Genomic DNA, 22,594 nt, shown 5'->3' on the forward strand with positions numbered 1-22,594 from the left:
CAAAGATTTTGCTGAGTTACAGTTCATAAAAGGAAACAAGTAAATTGAGAAATTCATCAGGCCCTAATCAATGGATTTCACATGACTGGGCAGGGGCGCAGCCATGGGTGGGCCTGGGAGAGCATAGGCCCACCAACTTGGGAGCCAGGCCAATCAGAATGAGTTTTTCGCCCACAAAAGGGCTTTATTATTAATATGTAACATCAGCACTTTACACAACCAGACTGTCTTCAACAAAGCAGCTTCACAGTGACCGAGTCTGCCATAAACACACACATACACTCTCAGTCCCGTAGAACAAGCTCTGTACAGAGCGGGGGTTCCAACAAAGCAGCTGTACAGTGACTGAGTCTGCCATCCTCCACTGGAGCCCGGCTAGGAGAGCCGTTCCAGCCCTGAGTGCCAGGCAAACCCCACTCCGGCCCCATACAGGCCGGGGCAGAGGCCTCTCCACTGGGGGAAAAGACCAACGTCTCGGAGGTCTGAAAGAAGTGCAGGTGGGGGGTCTGGGACTGAACATACACTACTAGCTGGGACTGGGCTGTCAGTACGGGGGTTAGAGAGGGGAAATACAGTTGAGTAGTTACTGTACCGCTCAGGCAAAACAAAGGGGCAGAAGTTAGACAATAAGATATTCACTATTGATTATATTGGGTGGATGTCACCAGATGATTATACAAGATGTACACACACACACACACACACACACACACACACACACACACACACACACACACGAGTCAGCCCTGTCCGGATCTGGTTGCCATCTCTCCCACCACAGAGAGAAAGGCACTGTTTGATCCCAGACAGAAATGTAAACAAACTGTGACTCAAACACACAGACTCAAAAGGAGCAGAAACCAAAACATCTAATCATCAGGCAACACACAATTGTTGGGTGGGCTGGGTGGGTGGAGGGGGATGAGGGGAGTTGGGGAGTGATATCACACAAGCAGGAAATCCTATTTACACAACCTTATTCTCCTCTGCCTAGCGTGGGCTATATTATCTTAAAACACCTCTCCTGGTATGTGTGTGTGTGTGTGTGTGTGTGTGTGTTTTACAGGGTCTAATGCATGTGAGATGAAAGGGAGCCCAGAGTGTAACCTGACTATGATAACACAAAGGGTCAAACAAGGGCGTGTGTGTGTGTGCATATTATGTCAGACCAGACATCAGAAAGCTGAGAGCGTGCAGGCAGGCAGACACCTGGGTCTGCTCCAATAGGAAGCATCTGGGAGGGGATACTGACCAAGACGTGTGCTTTCTCGCTCTCCCTCTTTTCTCTCTCCTTCCCTGTCTCTCCCTTTCTTTTCTCTCTCTTGGCTCCATCTTTTCTCTTTCTGCACTTCTAAATAATCCTGCTATTGTCTAGCAGCAATCAAGCTGCATCATCACAAATGTACACACACGCACACAAACAACAGGCCAAACGTGCGTATTCACACACAATCACAATGTCCAACTTGGATAGCTGCCTCTGATTATTATTCTATCATCTACGTTGTAATGAATGTTCCATATGGCTCAGGACACAAACAAGAACAGCTAGTGAGGCTGATGCAGCTCACAACATCCTGGCAACAACCTCATCTCACATTCCACTGGTTCCATCATGATATTAGTGAAGGGCCATGCTATATTTTTACACCTGTGTTTAAAAAGGGATTTAAACCTAAGGGAATGAGGGAAAACTATTGAATATGTGGCACACTTATGCATGTGTGCCCAACTCACCCTCCTCTTAAGGCGGTCTCTCTCTTTCAGTGTGAGTGTGTCAGCTTTAGCGATGACAGGGACGATGTTGACCTTGCTGTGAATGGCCTTCATAAACTCCACATCCAGAGGCTTCAGACTGGACAGATCCAGAGACAGGTAGAAATATAATACAGATAAATAATAGTAGATAGAAAAAAATACGTGATTATGTTACCACTAGCCAGTCTAAATAGTGGTGTGAAGTAGAAGTGTGTGTTACCCGTGTCCAAAAGGAGAGATGAAGTAGAAGTGTGTGTTACCCGTGTCCAAAAGGAGAGATGAAGTAGAAGTGTGTGTGTGTGTGTGTGTGTGTGTGTGTGTGTGTGTGTGTGTGTGTGTGTGTTACCCGTGTCCAAAAGGAGAGATGAAGTAGAAGTGTGTGTGTGTGTGTGTGTGTGTGTGTGTGTGTGTGTGTGTGTGTGTGTGTGTTACCCGTGTCCAAAAGGAGAGATGAAGTAGAAGCAGCAGTGGACTCGGTTGTCTACGATGTGTCTGCGGTTCAGGCCACTCTCGTCATGAAGGTAACGCTCAAACTGGTTATCAATGTACTGGATGATGGTCTTAAAGCTGAGGACACACACACACAACAAACACAAACCAACCAGAGACATTGTGTGAACTTGAAGACCACCTCCAGAAATAGATTGTGGGTCTTTGTAGCCTTGGCAGTATATACACTGTATATACTTACGAAGTGGGTGCAACTCAAAAGCCTAAGCTTTTTGTCCTCAACTTTCGTACTTCATCTGCACTGATATTAAAACCAGGGATAACAGATAGCAACATGGAGGAAAGGAGACCAGAAAGAGATGCAACCTATCTCTGCCATCTGACCTGCTTTCTCTGATTACTTCCTGCAGGGCCACTAGGCGTGGTCACATGGTATTTAGCTACAGCTTCCCCCCCAAACAGAAGTAGCATCAACATAAAGTCTGCATCCCAAATGGCACCCTATTCCCTATATAGTGCACTACTCTGGACAAAAGTAGTGCACTATATAGGGAATAGGGTGCCATTTGGGATGCAGATTACCTCTGACCTAAATTCACGTCACCCAGTTGGACCCAGGCAGTGTTGTGGTTCATTCCGTATCAACTCCAGACAACTCAAGCCACTACAGTGAATAAATGCTGTGTCCAATTCAACTGAGAGGAATTGAAATTAAATTGAAATGATCCCAACTCTGGATCTTAGCATATCCTGATTACCTGCTACTGTTGCCCCTTTGTTGTCACTGACGCCACTGAGCTTCTAACCTGCTCTATTGCACTCAACCCTTAGATCACTGCCAGTGGTAACAACCCTGGTTTCTACCTTCTTCATCTTTAACTCGGCATTGTTAGTAAAGGACCCGGAAGTAAGCATTTCTCTGTTAGTCTACACCTGTTGTTTACTAAGCATGTGACCATTTTTTGTTGTTTATTTGATTTCTATGTCGACTCAACCACAGGCATGTCAGGACAATCAACAGGAAATGGAGCTGGGAGGAGAGAGGTGGAGGAAGAGAGGGAGGGAGAGAGCCCACACAGCAGCTGAGGGGGCAAGGGAACAGGAAGAATCACTGTTCCTGCTATCATCAACTATTGTACACACTCATACACACAGACATAGCTACACTCATACACACAGACATAGCTACACTCATACACACAGACATTAATTTTCTGCCATTAAAATCCTTGGGACACTCACTACAGAGTTACACTGCCTCTGGAAGCAATGTCAGCACAAGCCTAAGATCACCATGCAAAATGCCAAGTGTCGGTCCAAAGTAGTGCACTATATAGGGAATAGAGTGCCATATTACCTCTGACTTATATTCACCCAGTGCTAGAGGCGTCATTACAGACCCTGGTTCGATTCCAGGCTGTAACACAACCGGCCGTGATTGGGAGTCCCATAGGGCAGCGCACAATTGGCCCAAGGTCGTTAGGGTTTGGCCGGGGTAGGCTGCCATTGTAAATAAGAAGTTGTTCTTAACTGACTTGCCTAGTTAAATTAAAAATTAAAAAAATCACATCCCCCAGTTGGACCCAGGCATTGTTGGGGTTCATTCCATATCAACTCCAGACGAATCAAGCCACTACGGTGAGAAAATGCCTTGTCCAATTCAACTGAGAGGAATTTAAATTAAATTCAAATGGAATGATGCCAATATTTTTTTATAATATAATCTTTGAGAACTAACAACCACCAAAATAAAAGCTACAGTCAGGGTGAATTTAAAATTAGAACAATTTAGTTGTATTGATTTAGTTATTACGTTTGAGCAAAAGAACAAAATGTATGGAATCGCAGGAAATTAGAAACATTTTCCATCAGGTCCATGGCAAATGTGTAGAATTGCAGGAAATTAGCTGCTCTAAAATGTTCACTTAAAGGCCCAATGCAGAAGTTTTTCTCTCAATATCAAATAATTTCTGGGTAACAATAAAGCACCTTACTTTGATTGTTTTCAACAAAAAACAAAAATTGTTTCTTAGGAAGAGCAATTTCTCAAGCAGGAATTTTCCTATGACTGTCTGGGAACGGTCTGAGTTGGGAGGAGAAAACTGAAAACTAGCTGTTAATGGTAGAATTTTTTATTTTTTTTACACTCTCTTTCTTATTGGTCTATTAACTAATTTAACACCTGGTGATGTCACCAGGCAGGCCAAAACTCCATCCAGCTCTAATTTCAGGCAGTCTTTTCAAACAGCTCTTACACTAAAAGGGTATTATCATAATGTTTACAATTTCACAGTATTCTTCCAACCTCATAGTGTGGAAAGGTATATAAAACATAGGAAATCACGTTTTTGACTGCACTGGGCCTTTAAATTCAGCAGCGCTGACACGCCATCCGTACCCATTGTCACGCCCACCACCTAAGCGCCTTTTTGATCCAGAAAAACCTCCTGCACACAAACAGACAAAGGGGAGGAGGCTAAGGAAATGGTGAAAGGGTGAATGAAAGATTGGGGAGGCGAGGTAGGAAAGAGAGGGTGGGGGAGGGAGGTGAGAGGAAATTTGAGAGAGGGAGTAAAAGAGGATGGGAGTACAGGAGGGCAAACAAGTGGAGAGGGACTCAGAACAGGAAACAGGCATACAGGAACAAAATATGAGAAAACTCCTCTGTGAGAGAGATCTATGTGTAGCTCTCACCAGCCATACACACCCACCTAGACACCCCCCGCACCCACCCACACCCACCAGTCCTGGCTGTTGATGGCATCTCCGTATCCTGGGGTGTCGACCACAGTAAGGCGGAGCTTCACTCCCCTCTCCTCAATCTCCACCGTACTGGCTTCTATCTGCACCGTCCGCTCGATCTTCTCTACAGAGGGAGAGATTACATAAATAATATTTTGTTTAACACACCAGGTTAAGCTGAGAGGTATCCCGGGGGACACGGCCTAATGATAAGTACACTACCATTCAAAAGTTTGGCGTCACTTCAGAAATGTCCTTGTTTTCCATGAAAACATACATGAAATTAGTTGCAAAATGAATAGGAATATAGTCAAGACGTTGACAAGGTTATAAATAATGATTTTTAATTTAAATAATAATTTTGTCCTTCAAACTTTGCTTTCGTCAAAGAATCCTCCATTTGCAGCAATTACAGCCTTTTGGCATTCTAGTTGTCAATTTGTTGAGGTAATCTGAAGAGATTTCACCCCATGTTTCACCCCAAAATAGAGTGATAGCCTTCCTTCTTCAAGATCCCTTTTACCCTATACAAATCTCCCACTTTACCACCACCAAAGAACCCCCAGACCATCACATTGCCTCCACCATGCTTGACGGATAGCGTCAAGCACTCCTCCAGCATCTTTTAATTTTTTCTGCGTCTCACAAATGTTCTTCTTTGTGATCCGAACACCTCAAACTTAGATTTGTCTGTCCATAACACTTTTTTGCCCAATCTTCCTCTGTCCAGTGTCTATGTTCTTTTGCCCATCTTAATCTTTTCTTTTTATTGGCCAGTCTGAGATATGGGTTTTTCTTTGCAACTCTGCCTAGAAGGCCAGCATCCCGGAGTCGCCTCTTCACTGTTGATGTTGAGACTGGTGTTTTGCGGGTACTATTTCATGAAGCTGCTAGCTGAGGACTCGTGAGGTGTCTGTTTCTCAAACTAGACACTAATGTACTTGTCCTCTTGCTCAGTTGTGCACCGGGGCCTCCCTCTCCTCTTTCTATTCTGGTTAGAGCCAGTTTGCGCTGCTCTATGAAGGGAGTAGTACAGAGCGTTGTACGAGATCTTCAATTTCTTTGCAATTTCTTGCATGGAATAGCCTTCATTTCTCAGAACAAGAATAGACTGACAAGTTTCAGAAGACAGGTCTTTGTTTCTGGCCATTTTGAGCCTGTAATCGAACCCACTAATTCTGATGCTTCAGATAGTCAACTAGTCTAAAGAAGGCCAGTTTTATTGCATCTTTAAATCAGAACAACAGTTTTCAGCTGTGCTAACATAATTGCAAAAGGGTTTTCTAATGAGCCTTTTATAATGATAAACTTGGATTAGCTAACACAACGTGCCATTGGAACACAGGAGTGATGGTTGCTGATAATGGGCCTCTGTACGCCTATACTAGATATTCTATTAAAAAAATGAATCAGCCATTTCCAGCTACAATAGTCATTTACAACATTAACAATGTCTACACTGTTTTTCTGATCAATTTGAGGTTATTTTAATGGACACATTTTTTTGCTTTTCTTTCAAAAACAAGGATATTTCTAAGTGACCCCAAACTTTTGAACGATAGTATAGTTTCATTAGTTTTCACATCAAAGCTTCCTTGTGACTCTAAAGCCTGCCTAAGCCAAGCCTCTGGACAAAATATCCAAGTTGAAAACAAACCCAGGCAGCCCCTAACCCCTTCTGCAGATCTTAAGGCACTGGACAGGTGCCTTAAGCACCCTTACGGAAAAAACACATGAATTTCACATGAACATGTAAAGTGTTCCAAAAACACGTTTTCATGTGCTCACAAATGATCTTATGTGACAACATGTAAAGCAACATGTGATAACATGAAACTACATGTGAAAACATGTGAAGTGTTCCAAAAACACATTTTCAAATCATGTGTTATTTTGTAAGATCAATACTGCAAAAGCCAACACCATATTGCTTACACCTATCCGATCCCTTCAGAACTACAAACACAAAAGCGGTAGGAGCTGGAGGTTGTTTTTCAGACTGGCCAATAATCTAAGTCATGAGGAGGGGATGGGCCTTTGAAAGACTAATACAAACGATCACTCTTAACATTCCACTCCAGGCAATACTATACTGGAGACAGCAGAACAGACATTTCTCCATTATTAGTGAGTGAGTGTGAGAGTGTGTGTGTACCTGCAGCCCCAGGGATGTATCGCTCTGGGTAGAGGTCTGTCAAAAACAGGCTGTTGATCAGCGTAGACTTGCCTAAACCAGACTCTCCTGCAGAAATACGGACCGGCGTGATCATTCTAGGATCTATACATCTACAAGGTTGCGTCCCAAATGGCTCCCTATTCCCTATATTGTGCACTACTTTTGACCAGGGCTCTGGTCAAAAGTAGTGCACTATATAGGGAATAGGGAGCCATTTGGGAAACAACCCTCAACTAGACAACAGCATTCTGGCACAAAATAACTAATGTGTAGTTGAGTTTCTCTTGAATTGACATAGTTGGTGAATAGGTCATACTCACCAACGACCATGAGGGTGAACTCAAATCCCTTCTTCACTGACTTCCTGTGCACCTGGTTGGGCAGGTTGGCAAAACCCACATATCCTGCCGCCTCAGGGAACTGACAAACACATGGTTATAACGGTAATGCACTATAACTCACTAGGATTTGCATTGGAAGGGTCTTGAATTGTTTCTCTTCCCTCCCCCTCTGTGCGGATACTGTTTATTGTCCATCCTGTTGCCTAGTCACTTTTTCCCTACCTGTATGTACAAATCTACCTCAATTACCTTGTACCCCTGCACATCAACTCGGTACTGGTACCTATGTGTATATAGCCAAGTTATCATTACACATTGTGTATTTATTCTTTGTGTTATAATTATTTTTCTCTCTGCATTGTTGGGAAAGGCCCATAATTAAGCATTTCACTGTTAGTTTACACATGTTTTTTATGAAGCATGAGACAATATATCGCTCTCCTCCCTGACATTCTTCATCTCCAGCCTTTAGGAGATGTGTGTGAGAGATGGCTGGTGTAAATTGAGATTAAATCAAATCAAATATATTTATATAGCCCTTCATACATCAGCTGATATCTCAAAGTGCTGTACAGAAACCCAGCCTAAAACCCCAAACAGCAAGCAATGCAGGTGTAGAAGCATTAAATGGAGGAGATAATCCCAAAAGCAATTAAGCTGCCGATGAAACAGCTGTGTTTATACAGGATGTCCTCTGAGTGCCTGGGTTAGGGCGTGTGCATACTAAAGAAGTAGGGGTACACTCACCTTCCCTTTCTCTGCAGACTGAGACATGGTCACTGCTGCTGGTCGCCTGAACCTGCAACCAGAAAAATAAATATCATATAAGTCACTCAACACTAACATTAGCCTGGGTGCAAGTCTGTTTCTGCTTTAGTAAACTTGTTTTTGTTGTTGGCAAGGTAACAATGTAGCGTTGTTTAAGCGGAAGCAGACTGGCACCCAGGCTCTCTCGCCATCTCTGCTTGAGACAACAACTGTATAAATCACTCACCACCAGACCTACACTCAACTCTTACTACAGTACTACCTTTAACATGTAGTAGTCACTCTCACCGACATTCTGAATAATGACAGCATCCACACTAGGGCACTCTAAGCTCACATCTAGTCCCTCACGGAAATCCCCATTAACTGTATCACATTCAACTGATAGAGCAGAAACAGGGCGGACAACAAGTTGGTTCCCAGACCTCCACTAAGAACCATGTATGTTTAGTTAGGCTCCCGCTGCTTTACTCTATGGCACTACTCGGATGACAGAGAAATGACCCTGAATGATAAATGATCACATAATTGCCACCAACCTGTGCCCTGCGCTGTGTAAAAACATCCCTCCATTTGATCATAACACACTAGGCACTGACTGACAGGTTGTGTGTGATAAAGCGAAAGAGGGAGAGATGGCAAGCACAGCCAGACTACTGAACCCTGTTATGTAACTTTATTTGAAAAACACAAGAAAAGAAATGTAACAAATATTTGAGGAGTGTGTGCCATATGACACTTTAATATTGTCTGGAATCCATTAAAGAGTGATGAAAATGTATCTATTGCAGTATTGTGTTCGAGACCACCTAAAGCGAGACCAATTCAAGACCAGAGCAAGACCGAGACCATAAAAATGCGAGTCCAATTCAAGACCATGTATTTCTGTGTTCATATTTTAGAACATATGGATTCTTTAGACATTCAAAATAGTGAAAAAATGCATGTTGAGGGAAAAGAGACACTAAAAATTATTACTAACCCAAACACAGTGGGGAACAATGGGCCTTCTATGCCTTCAGAGAAGGGCTAGGGATTTATAAAATAATGAAAATAATAAGAATAATTATATTACTTTTTTCAATGATGTTCTGATTTAATTGCTTCAGTTTTTGTTAGAAAGGAAAGGGTTAACACTGAAGAGAAAAAAAATATCCAATCAGGATTTTTCTTTGCTGGTCTCTGGAGAAATAATTGTAGCTCGCTAAGTCAGCCATTGGATAGGCCATCAGAAAGGCATCTGCCATTCAACTGTATTAGGGCAGAATTTGAGTGACAGTGGATTGAACCAATCACATTGACTTAATGGGTGGGACTGTTTTTACAAAAACGTCTGCCTTCTTGAAGGCCAACAGGTCACTGTGCAATAACGAGCCGTAGTTTTCCCACGGTCTAGCTAGCTAGCTTTTGTTGTCGGCTAGTTTGCAGCGGCTGCAGCAGGTGTTATCAAAGAGGATGTTTTATTTATTTTTTCACCTTTATTTAACCAGGTAGGCTAGTTGAGAACAAGTTCTCATTTGCAACTGCGACCTGGCCAAGATAAATTTGTAAGTCGCTCTGGATAAGAGCGTCTGCTAAATGACTTAAATGTAAATGATAAAGCAAAGCAGTTCGACACATACAACAACACAGAGTTACACATGGAGTAAACAAACATACAATCAATAATACAGTAGAAAAATATATATACAGCATGTGAAAATGAGGTAGGATAAGAGAGTTAAGGCAATAAATAGGCTATGGTGGCAAATGAATTACAATATAGCAATTAAACACTGGAATGGTAGAATGTGCAGAAGATTAATGTGCAAGTTGAGATACTGGGGTGCAAAGGAGCAAGATAAATAAATAAATACAGTATGGGGATGAGGTAGATTAGATGGGCTATTTACAGATGAGCTATGTACAGGTGCAGTGACCTGTGAGCTTCTCTGACAGCTGGTGCTTATGTTATTGTCAATTTGTTAGCTTCTCCCTTTTCAATAATAACTTTCAACAAGAAGTTCATTTTTAAATGATTATCATCTGGTGAGTGGAACTGTGTTTAATATTGCACTATGCTTGCTGTTAGCCATCTCTTTGAAAATAACTTGTGTGAAACATCGTTGCATTTGAAGTGGAACTGACAGCATTTTAGCTAAATGAAATCGTATTACAATCTGTTCATATACACCCCCAGAAAGAACATGACACTTAAAAAATATACAGTGGGGAGAACAAGTATTTGATACACTGCCGATTTTGCAGGTTTTCCTACTTACAAAGCATGTAGAGGTCTGTAATTTTTTATCATAGGTACACTTCAACTGTGAGAGACAGAATCAAAAATCCAGAAAATCACATTGTATGATTTTTAAGTAATTAATTTGCATTTTATTGCATGACAAAAGTATTTGATACATCAGAAAAGCAGAACTTAATATTTGGTACAGAAACCTTTGTTTGCAATTACAGAGATCATACGTTTCCTGTAGTTCTTGACCAGGTTTGCACACACTGCAGCAGGGATTTTGGCCCACTCCTCCATACAGACCTTCTCCAGATCCTTCAGGTCTCGGGGCTGTCGCTGGGCAATACGGACTTTCAGCTCCCTCCAAAGATTTTCTATTGGGTTCAGGTCTGGAGACTGGCTAGGCCACTCCAGGACCTTGAGATGCTTCTTACGGAGCCACTCCTTAGTTGCCCTGGCTGTGTGTTTCGGGTCGTTGTCATGCTGGAAGACCCAGCCACGACCCATCTTCAATGCTCTTACTGAGGGAAGGAGGTTGTTGGCCAAGATCTCGCGATACATGGCCCCATCCATCCTCCCCTCAATACGGTGCAGTCGTCCTGTCCCCTTTGCAGAAAAGCATCCCCAAAGAATGAAGTTTCCACCTCCATGCTTCACGGTTGGGATGGTGTTCTTGGGGTTGTACTCATCCTTCTTCTTCCTCCAAACACGGCGAGTGGAGTTTAGACCAAAAAGCTCTATTTTTGTCTCATCAGACCACATGACCTTCTCCCATTCCTCCTCTGGATCATCCAGATGGTCATTGGCAAACTTCAGACGGGCCTGGACATGCGCTGGCTTGAGCAGGGGGACCTTGCGTGCGCTGCAGGATTTTAATCCATGACGGCGTAGTGTGTTACTAATGGTTTTCTTTGAGACTGTGGTCCCAGCTCTCTTCAGGTCATTGACCAGGTCCTGCCGTGTAGTTCTGGGCTGATCCCTCACCTTCCTCATGATCATTGATGCCCCACGAGGTGAGATCTTGCATGGAGCCCCAGACCGAGGGTGATTGACCGTCATCTTCAACTTCTTCCATTTTCTAATAATTGCGCCAACAGTTGTTGCCTTCTCACCAAGCTCTTGCCTATTGTCCTGTAGCCCATCCCAGCCTTGTGCAGGTCTACAATTTTATCCCTGATGTCCTTACACAGCTCTCTGGTCTTGGCCATTGTGGAGAGGTTGGAGTCTGTTTGATTGAGTGTGTGGACAGTTGTCTTTTATACAGGTAACGAGTTCAAACAGGTGCAGTTAATACAGGTAATGAGTGGAGAACAGGAGGGCTTCTTAAAGAAACAGGTCTGTGAGAGCCGGAATTCTTACTGGTTGGTAGGTAATCAAATACTTATGTCATGCAATAAAATGCAAATTAATTACTTTAAAATCATACAATGTGATTTTCTGGATTTTTGTTTTTGAGATTCCGTCTCTCACAGTTGAAGTGTACCTATGATAAAAATTACAGACCTCTACATGCTTTGTAAGTAGGAAAACCTGCAAAATCGGCAGTGTGTCAAATACTTGTTCTCCCCACTGTATAAATACATCCAGTCAGAGCTACAATAGGCCTTTATACAAACAAGCCATTTGCCACATGGGCCTGCCATCATTCACTTTTAACCTTACTGTGTGTTTACAACAGCGCAACTTTAGATCATTAGAACACATTTATTTGCCAAAATTCAAAAAAATACACCCGAATGTATTTCTGTAAATATGTAAACACATCTATTCTGTAAATATGTAAACACCACGGGAGTCCTCTTACATTTGGGAACTTTACAGTCCTATTTATCAAACAACCATGAAAAAGTAGGCTCTCTCTCCCTCAGTTATGCACATCAACAAGATCAACAACTAATGCTAGCCAGAGCAAGATGAGCTAAAATCTAACGAAGGGACATTAGATAAACGCTCTCAAACATTTTCAGCTAGTTGGCTGTCAAAATTGCACTGATAAACGATGGGCAATAGTAGCCTCCTCATCCTTCTGCAGCTTGCCTGCCAATGCATGCTTGTCCCATCCAAGCACCCAAGCTAACTGGCAAAGTTAGCTAGCTTGCAACTTCCAGACACAAATGAGAAAACACCTCACTCTGACCATTTGTGCAATGGGAAGTAATAGTTGTACATTTCGTTTAAGAAATGCTTAATGGCTGTGTTTTTGTATTCTTATGATGGGGACCTACTGGCTTATTATGTCAGAGTTTATGGACTGCTTATCCTTTAACATCATGCTGTGTATGACTGCTGTCTTTCCATCGGCCCTATGCAGTGGAGAAGTGGTACCTGGAGAAGTGGGTATACTATAATTTTGCCAAAAAGTTCCCAAACTCACCATCCAGCAAAGGCACCCTGTGTGAAAAATCCTATGTTTTCCTATGTGTTTTTACGAGTTTTCCTATACATATTTCAGATTTTCACTCTCAAAATCGTGATGGTCTAAGTCCACAACAATGCTTAAACCACATCAAATCTGATTGGGTGGTCCTGTTAGGCCCAGGCCCATCCATGTCTATACCCCTGATGCAAACAGCACATGATGACAACTGCGCATCACAAATGGCCTACTAGCCAACACTTGGGACTAAACTTTTTAAATACCTGGTTTGCATACCCATTGTTGCCTTACTTAGCATTTACTGGTAGATATAAATGTCTTTCCTACCCTACTGGCTACTGATGTTATTCTTCTGTGAGCTGCTCCAAGCCAAAACCAGTTGAGAGCTGCACACTCTTGCTGCTTGCAGATGATATTCCGCTGAACTAAGATATGTGTGCGGCGCGCATCTGAATATATTTCACATGCTTTGCGATTGTGTAGGCTACTTTGTGCATGATTTCTCTATTGTACTACATGATTGATAAGTCGTATACCTCCACTACACTACTTTGATACACAACATAAGGGATTAAGAAGTGAGCATACACAATGCCCACTGAACGGTTTATACCTGTATATACCCTCCACTACACCAATGGCTCTTTGTGTTTTACAAAAAGTGCATTCTCCTACATGAGTGCGCTGGTATTACAGTTGCTGTCCTTTCAGAATCACAAACTTGTCACACACTGAAGGCCTATAGGTTCACCAATGCGCAAACATGTATATAATAGATAAAGTGGAGTGTGTATATTTGGCCCGGCAAAGCGGTTTTATCTGCTGATTGAATGGAAGCTGATAGAGTTTTTTGTCACTGTCAAGACCAAGTACAAATGTATCCGAAACCGAGACACTCAATATGTGGCCTTAAGACTGTAGTACTACAACACTGATCTATTGTGTATGGTGGCAGGACCTCATATGTCTGCAGCAGGCAGCATGACCAGATATCCCTCTCTGTTTCATCAAGCTCTCAGGAAAACAATGGCTGTTTATCACCCAGGTTCCTGAGGCCTTTCATACGGATCACCCCTCCGCCTGGGTAAGAGACGGAACAAGAGCCCACCCGCGGCCCCACTGGCCCACAATCACACACACTATCAGGGGTCGAAGCACAGAGGTGGTTAGGGTCAGTCAGTGGCATGCCGACAGACGGGGCCCACAAGTCAACAGCTTGCGATATGGATCTTAGCAGGACATAGCAGGCAGCACGGGGTGAGACGGCCTGCATCCGAGGGATAGCCTACATTTATTTCACAGCATTATTATTATTAATCTATTATCTACGGCTACGTTCTGGGGCCTTCATACCATACAAGTTACAATGCATTTATTGAATATGCAAAAGCAATACAGTATGTTTCTTATGTCTGTATTTTTTTTTTTTTTTAAGATTTTACCCGCAACCAAATGAGTTTGCCCTACACACACAGTCTTGTACAACTAACTTTGTGGGGACAGTCCCATTCAAAATCCTATTTTCCTTAACCTAACCCTTACCCTAACCCTAGCTCCTAACCCCCCTAGAAATAGCATGTGGAAACTAACAAAATGTCCCCAGTTGGTCAAATATTTGTTTGTTTACTATTCTTGTGGGGACTTCTGGTCCCCACAAGTATAGTTAAACACGTCCACTCACACACACACACACACACACACACACACAGACACACACGTGTTATTCCTGGACTGTCTCTGTGGGAACCAGCAGTAGATTAATTAAGCTGTTCCATTATCGCTGTGGTATTAACACAAAGGCAACACTACGGGAGATACAGGCAGGAGGCAATAATACTCACTTAATAATACCCATTTAAGGGAGACCTGAGGGAGATTAAACAGTTTGGCGAAGAAGGAAAAATGCCACCTTAGTTAAGCCAAAATCCTGGCATGTGAGGTTTACACTTGATTTATTAGCTGGAGGGGCTGTGGTGGCAGTGAATCTATACACCTTACCTCTTAGCCACACAGTAACTTAAAACAACAAATTTAAGCCAGACGTAATTATTGAGACCTATGAAAATGTATATAAATGTGTTATTATTTTGAATTCTATTTTTGCTTAATTTGGTCTCTTGGTTAAGAACCTCTTCCTGAAATGGCAGCTACAGTCCACTCTGATTTGAGCTATTCTATGACTGGGCAGCGAACTAATAAACTGAACGTAGCCTCATAAAAAGAAAGTTGGCAGACTCACATGTACACACATACACAGTAGGGGGTTTGAGGCTTGACTGTAATAAGTGGTCCTTTGGGGGTCACGAGGTGATGTGGGCAACAATAATAAAGCTGTTATACTCTGTTTCAGGAGCTCTCTACAAGCAATGAAAAGAAAAACCACAACAATGGGCGGAATGAGAAAGCCTTTCAAGCCAGCGGAAACCAGCAGGGCTGTTCATAACACAGACAGAGTACAGAGCACAGGATGGCCCTTTTATTATGATGGGGACAGAAGCGGAAATAGTCAAGCAACAGAAGGGTTTGTTGGCAAAGCAAAAAATGTTATCATAACATTGTTTCACTATGCACAAAGGCCTAGCTACTGTATGACCAACATGGGATCACAGGGTTAAATGGCAGAGCAATATAAATAGAATGTCACATTTTTCTACTTATGTTGTGAAATCATAAACTAAAATCAAACTTTGTCACGTGCTCTGAATACAGAGCACGTAGGCCTTACCATGAAATTCTTACAACTATACCACTCCTACAATGCATAAACATCTCAGTACTGACCCAACTTCCATAATGTATGGGTAGTTCTAAGTTTAGCATCTGTGTCCATTACCAAAGCACCAAAGTTCCTTAGAAAGACTGAAAGAAAACAGACCCCATAGCATATCTTCATGACATCATTCTACGAGGTTAGAACTGGACTGTTCTATGGGTGGACACAAATCCTCTTCCATGCCACTGTCCATTTGCCAGTATTGAGGATTACAACATATCCTGTACAGTACAATTACTGAGAGCACCACTCTGGATCTCCACTTGAACATGTCAGTCTGATTCATGTTAGTTTTCCGTTCACACCACACTACAAAACAAAAGGAAACGTCCCTCCTTGATGAGTGGTGTCAGAGGGCTCCCTCTCAGCGCTGTCCTTATGAGATAAGACTAGAGAAAGAGACGGCTCACACCGAGGTTAATCAAATGGCCGATGGGTATTAGGGTGCCATTTGGGACCTATGAGCCCTGGTCAAAAGTAGTGCACTACAAAAGGGGATATGGTGCTATTTGGGAGGCAGCCTGCGTTTTTCAGGAGTAAGAGGAACTTGCCCCTTGACACTGATAAAACACCAGTTTTATGTTTCCCCGATAATGGATAAGGTCAGAATTTAGAGGGTACGCTGATCCAAGATCTGTGCTCATGGGCAACCTCTACCTAAACCGCCACCATCTTCGAGTTCAATATAAGAGTCTCCTATCACGACCTATACATTCACAATAAAGGCTTCCCTTTTATAATCTCCATCCACTCAAACAGAGGGAAATGAAATGTTCCAAGACTCCCTGAGCCAAAAGATATGAGCCAAGATGGATGATAGCTGTTCAATAGTGGCCCTCCGCCATCTCTTAGCTCAGAGACACACACAATGAGAATACTTATTATTGTTTCCTACTGTTATTGTGGAGTTGTCTAAACATAAAATGTATTTTATCGGGACGTGCTAAACCGTCAGAGGTCAATGATAAATCTGATGTTTAACGATTATGTCAGGTTCTAGGAATTGAAATGAACTCAGTACAACAACACGTTTTGGTCACAGACTACATCCATACAGTAGCCTACATACATACACTACATGATCAAAAGTATGTGGATACCTGCTCGGCAAGCATCTCATTCCAAAATCATGGGCATTAATATGGAGCTGGTCCCCCTTTTGCTGCTATAACATCATCCACTCTTCTGGGAAGGCTTTCCACTAGATGTTGGAACATTGCTGCGGGGACTTACTTCCATTCAGCCACAAGAGCATTAGTGAGGTCGGCACTGATGTTGGGCAATTAGGCCTGGCTAGCAGTCGGTGTTCCAATTCATCCCAAACGTGTTCCATAGGGTTGAGGTCAAGACTCTGTGCAGGACAGTGAAGTTCTTCCACACCGATCTCGACAAACCATTTCTGTATGGACCTCGCTTTGTGCACGGGGCAATGTCATGCTGAAACAGGGAAGGGCCTTCCCCAAACTGTTGCCACAAAGTTGGAAGCACAGAATCGTCTAGAATATCATTGTATGCTGTAGCATTAATATTTCTCTTCACTGGAACTAAGGGGCTAACCCCAGACTATTATTCCTCCTCCACCAAACTTTACAATTGGCACTATGCATTGGGGCAGGTAGCGTTCTCCTGGCATCCGCCAAATCCATATTTGTCCGTCAGACTGCCAGATAGTGAAGAGTGATTCATCATTCCAGAGAGATTCATCATTCCAGAGAATGCGTTTCCACTCTAGAGTTCAATGGTGGTGAGCTTTACACCACTCCAGACGACGCTTGGCATTGCGCATTGTGATCTTAGGCTTGTGTGCGGCTGCTCGGCCATGGAAACCCATTTCATGAAGCTCCCAACGAACAGTTCTTGTGCTGACGTTGCTTCCAGAGGCAGTTTGGAACTCAGTAGTGAGTGTTGCAACCGAGGACAGGCAATTTTTACACACTACATGCTTCAGCAGTCCTGCTCTATGAGCTTGTGAGACTTACCACTTCGCGGCTGAGCAATTGTTGCTCCTCTTTTCATTAAAGAGCTAAAAAAGTGTAAGCGGTACTTATTTTCCTTCATAGTTTGTTTGCCTAAGCATGACCATCATCCATATACCACATTTTTACCAAACTTTGCTTTTTTGTGTGAACAATTGGACCTTGCCCTTTGGGGATAGTTACCCCTCATACATACATACTCTAGATACATACTCACAGGCTACAATACACAATGCATTGTCAAAGTCAATATTGTCACAAGTGAAATGTGTGGTTCATGATTTTTTATAATGATTTTGTATTTTTCAACAACAAAAAGTTACTTCTTTAAATTATAATTTAGGATGTTTAATGTTGCGGAAATGTTTTGGCCTTTTGTTGTCTACTAGTTGACGTCCACACCCAGTTTGGGAAAGATTGACATATTCCAAACACGACACTCTATGAAGAATTTACGGCGAATATGTTAGGCATAATTGTATATACTTTACATGGAAACAGGGTACCTTGTTGTAAATAGGAAACAGGCCTATCAATTAAACTTTCGAAGCACTATGAAACTCTTTGTTTTATGTCAAACTTTAGCATGAAAAGGTTGCTATTCCAGTGAGTGAGTGGTGTCATGTTGCCAAGTTTCAACTATTTGATCTCGCTAAAAGCTCATCCCTTTTCTCTCTTTCTCTCACTCATTCGGTAGACAAGCATTCATATACGACCGTTTGAGACCTTACCTGTGTGTAACTTATGAAATGTAAATAAACAGAAGTATTTCCCCCCTCTTCTTTCTATCCCAGGCCAGGGAAGGGACTCCGGAAACAGCTCCAATGTCCCGCCCTCATCCCATGACGCCCGTTTGTCTTGTTTCACGGGTGGGAGGCAGTGCAACTGGGTTCATTACGGCTCAAACCAGGGTGGAATCACAATATGCATAGGTAATTCAAGATCCAAGATGGCAGCCATACTTCTCAGTTTCTATACGAGGCGGATATCGTTCTTGATGATGTCACGCTTTGGTTGTTACACGTTATTATATGGGAATTCGTGGGAGGATACATTATTTCTCATACATTATTGTGTAGAAAGTAGCACTGTGATTCCACGCTTGTCAACAGTAACATTGTAACAAGCATTGTCTATGCTAATGTAGCCTACGGAAAGTATCCTAAATTAAAACTTTAAATTGAAGTCGATGCAAACTTGGAAAACAAACAGTCAAGGAGAGCGTGCATGGTTTTAAACATTTTTTTCCCAATTAAATATATTTAAAGAAATGTTCTAACATATACACCTAGTCTAGATTTATTAGAAACAGGCGTAGCCTGGGCGGCAGCTAGTCTAGCGGTTAGGAGCGTTGGGCCAACAATCTGAAGGTCGCTGTTTCGAATCAGAATCACCTTTATTGGCCAAGTAGGCTACATTTACACATAGACTACTCAGAATGTTACTTGGTGGTATGGTGCTGCTAGTGATAGACAACATTTAGAGATAGAATACAGACAACTGAGTTTAAACAAAGTTTACATACATTTGGTGAAAAATAGGTCGATGTGGACCTTGAGCAAGGCACTTAACCCTAATTGCTCATGTAAGTCGCTCTGGATAAGAGCGTCTGCTAAATGACGTAAATGAAAATGTTTATATGCTTAATTATACCCTGAACCCACCAGAAGCAAAAACAACATTTGTAATGTAACTAACATTACACCTGCTTATGGTCCAGTGAGTCCAGTCTGTAGCCTGCAAACAGCATACTGTCACAGCATTAGGCAATCCTAATTGCTCTGGCTGGGGCCATTACATAGGCTACATTTGTAATGCAACTAACATTACACCTGCTTATGGTCCAGTGAGTCCAGTCTGTAGCCTGCAAACAGCATACTGTCACAGCATTAGGCAATCCTAATTGCTCTGGCTGGGGCCATTACATAGGCTACATTTGTAATGCAACTAACATTACACCTGCTTATGGTCCAGTGAGTCCAGTCTGTAGCCTGCAAACAGCATACTGTCACAGCATTAGGCAATCCTAATTGCTCTGGCTGGGGCCATTACATAGGCTACATTTGTAATGCAACTAACATTACACCTGCTTATGGTCCAGTGAGTCCAGTCTGTAGCCTGCAAACAGCATACTGTCGACAGCAGTAGGCAATCCTAACTGCTATGTCTAGGGCCATTACATAGGCTATGTGGTGTTTTTGTTTTTTATTAGGCTATTATTACAATGTTCCAATATATTTTTTCAATTCAATAACATCGAATGTCATACTAACTGATGCAGTTCTGTCTAGAACCAGAGTCATATACAGTAGCCTATGGGTCTGGCTATGGGTATAACCAATTAATTGTATGTTCTTAAATTCTACTAAGTTGGAAATAAGAGCCCAGCAATTATGTTTGGTTCAAAATCATATAATTTAGTTATTGTGAAGGCTATTCCAGTAATGAGCAACTTGGTTAGAATATGTTTTATTACAGCCTAGGGTCTTACAAGTCCTCTGCGTTTGTTCCCAACCCTATATTCAACCGACTAACTGTTCTCACACACACGCACGCACGCACAAAATGCGGTCTCCTGGCTTTGTTCATTCTCATCCAACATCCCTGCCTCCTCATTGGTGCTGAGAGGATGCGGTGACTTCTGATTGGGTGAAAGTTTTTCCTCTGGCTTTAGCACTTGTGGAGTCACCCCCACCCCACTCAAAACATATAATTGGTCAAGCCGCTCTATGCGTCCAGTTGTTTTTACAGTCGGTAACATACTGACTAAAACGACAGCCCGTTGTAGACTATTTGTAGCAAGAGTGATGTAAGGAGTCTCAAACAAATCGACGTTGTCTGAATCTGTCTGAAGCTCATTTATTCCAAAGCGCAGCATCCACATAAAGACGCGTTGTTCACGCACAGAGGAGGACACAAATTATAACAAATATCCCTTAAAAAGTAGCGAAGATGGTGTCCGCTGGACTGGAGATCCTTGGGCTGGGGCTGTGCGTCATTGGCTCGCTCCTGGTGATGGTGGTGTGCGGGCTGCCCATGTGGAAGGTAACGGCGTTCATCGAGGCCAACATTGTGGTGGCTCAGACCATCTGGGATGGGCTCTGGATGTCTTGTGTGGTGCAGAGCACCGGCCAGATGCAGTGCAAGGTGCACGACTCGGTCCTTGCGCTCGGCCACGACCTGCAGGCGGCGCGAGCCCTCACCGTCATCTCGTGTGTGTTTGGCGTGCTGGGGCTGATGGTGGTGGTCGCCGGGGCGCAGTGCACCAACTGCATTAGCGCCGAGAACGTCAAAACCCGGGTGGTGAACGCCGGAGGGGTTATCTACATCACCAGTGGGTTGTTTGTGTTAGTACCTCTCTGCTGGATGGCCAACAACATCATCTCTGACTTCTACAACCCACAGGTGCCCGCGTCCAAAAAGAGGGAGATCGGGGCCGCGCTCTACATCGGTTGGGCGGCCACGGCGCTCCTGCTGGTCGGGGGCGCGCTACTCTGCTGCTCTTGTCCTTCTAACGGGAATTCGGGCTATTCGGCCAAATATTCCCCGACCAAACGGGCCACACCAAACGGGACCGGAGACTATGACAAAAGGAATTACGTGTAGCCCTGCTTCCCACCCTCGGGATGGGGTAGCTATGCTTTGCGTAAATGTGCTGTGATCTTTTGAAAAACTATTTTTTTAAACGTATTTTTTGCACCTGCAGTTTACGCTGAACTTTGAAATCAATTAAAGCATCATTTTGTTACACTGACTATAAACTAAACACAATATTGGAGAACATATTCGTTCATCATTTTTGCAAACAGCAGAAAATAAACTTTTTTGGAGACTATGCATATACGTCTGGATATAAAGTGATAGCCAATTACAAAAATGAGCGTCTTTGTTTTAGGTACCTGTATTTTTAAATGTCCTAGTCTATATTTTCAATGATCGCTCATAATCCCTTGCATTTTGAAATGTTTACCATTGTGAAGTTTTTTTCCTAAAGGAAGATTATACGACTGAATATATCCACTGTTTTTTTACTTCAGTGTAGGCTACAGTTACTGTGATTTCGGAGTGGTAGCACTCCAAACCACCTAAAAGGTTTTTGGACAGTGGATTTTTGCTTCATGGGACTGTGGGACGAGCTAAAAAAATACATGTAGGCTAGGCCTATTTTTAAGGAAACACAACTCAGGCGTCCTTATATGTGTCTATAATAGTGGAATATAATCTATTTTACAAAAATTAGGACCATAGATTTAGATGCCAAATATAGGATGTCCAGTCCACTTCACCTGTTTTCAGATGAAACTTTTAAAAGTTTGCAAATGTGAGTTTTATATCTGTATGTAGAAGCTGTACTGGATGTGTTTCATGTCATGAATTTGTAGGAATACACTGCTGTTTTACTCACTGGTTTTGTTGATGTTTGATGTAAAGATCCATTATATATTTCATGCAATATTCTTTCCAATGTTAAACTGAGATTAAACTGATATCGTCTTACGTATTTGTTCTACCGTGTTTTATTTAAATAAATCGAAATGTAGTTGAATTAATATAATAAATAGGTAATCAGAACATGTAGTTTGCAAATCTTCAATATTATTTATGTCTGGGCCTGACGCCTACGTGATGCGTTGAGTTCCCCAGCAGGAGAAAGTATTTTGGTGAACTATAGAAATCTAGATGACAATACCCATTCAGCAAGAGTGGGGCTCTGCTGTTAAGCACACAATACTCCCCGACCCATCCCCCTTTCAGACAGCTCTTTCTCACTCCACCGCGCTGTTTAAAAGGCGTGCAAATCCGGATGTCTTTCCACCACTATCGCTCTTTCCCGCCAATGGAGGGGTTTGATTTTGTAGGCCTGTGTGATTGTGGGTTGCAAGATTGGCTGATTGTGGTGGCAAAACAACTTTTTTGGTGAGATGAAAAAAAGTTCTGACCTTTTCTCTTAAAATATATTCCCAACTTTCGGCATCTTGAGTTAAAATAAAATGATTTCCTGT

The 22,594-nt window shown here is 42.6% G+C and overlaps 2 protein-coding genes across 2 annotated transcripts; one reads left to right on the forward strand and one right to left on the reverse strand.

Moving 5' to 3' along the window:
• Positions 1-340: 340 nt before the first annotated feature.
• LOC120039006 (septin-2-like) lies at positions 341-18,424 on the reverse strand (the record flags this gene model as incomplete). Its single annotated transcript, XM_038984536.1, has 8 exons — positions 18,323-18,424; positions 8,215-8,266; positions 7,447-7,546; positions 7,106-7,192; positions 4,951-5,074; positions 2,191-2,325; positions 1,738-1,855; positions 341-482 (listed from the first exon to the last, which is right to left on the reverse strand). Coding segments are annotated over exons 2-8 (733 nt in total), but the record flags the coding sequence as incomplete, so codon positions are not given.
• A 1,934-nt stretch (positions 18,425-20,358) lies between these two features.
• LOC120039016 (claudin-4-like) lies at positions 20,359-22,076 on the forward strand. Its single transcript, XM_038984547.1, has one exon. It carries the CDS (start codon positions 20,544-20,546, stop codon positions 21,195-21,197), a length of 654 nt encoding a protein of 217 aa, XP_038840475.1. The 5' UTR covers positions 20,359-20,543; the 3' UTR covers positions 21,198-22,076.
• The last annotated feature ends 518 nt before the right edge of the window (positions 22,077-22,594 follow it).

The sequence above is a fragment of the Salvelinus namaycush genome, unplaced genomic scaffold (genome assembly GCF_016432855.1).
Source record: "Salvelinus namaycush isolate Seneca unplaced genomic scaffold, SaNama_1.0 Scaffold248, whole genome shotgun sequence".
In the NCBI taxonomy this organism is placed as follows: Eukaryota; Metazoa; Chordata; class Actinopteri; order Salmoniformes; family Salmonidae; genus Salvelinus; species Salvelinus namaycush.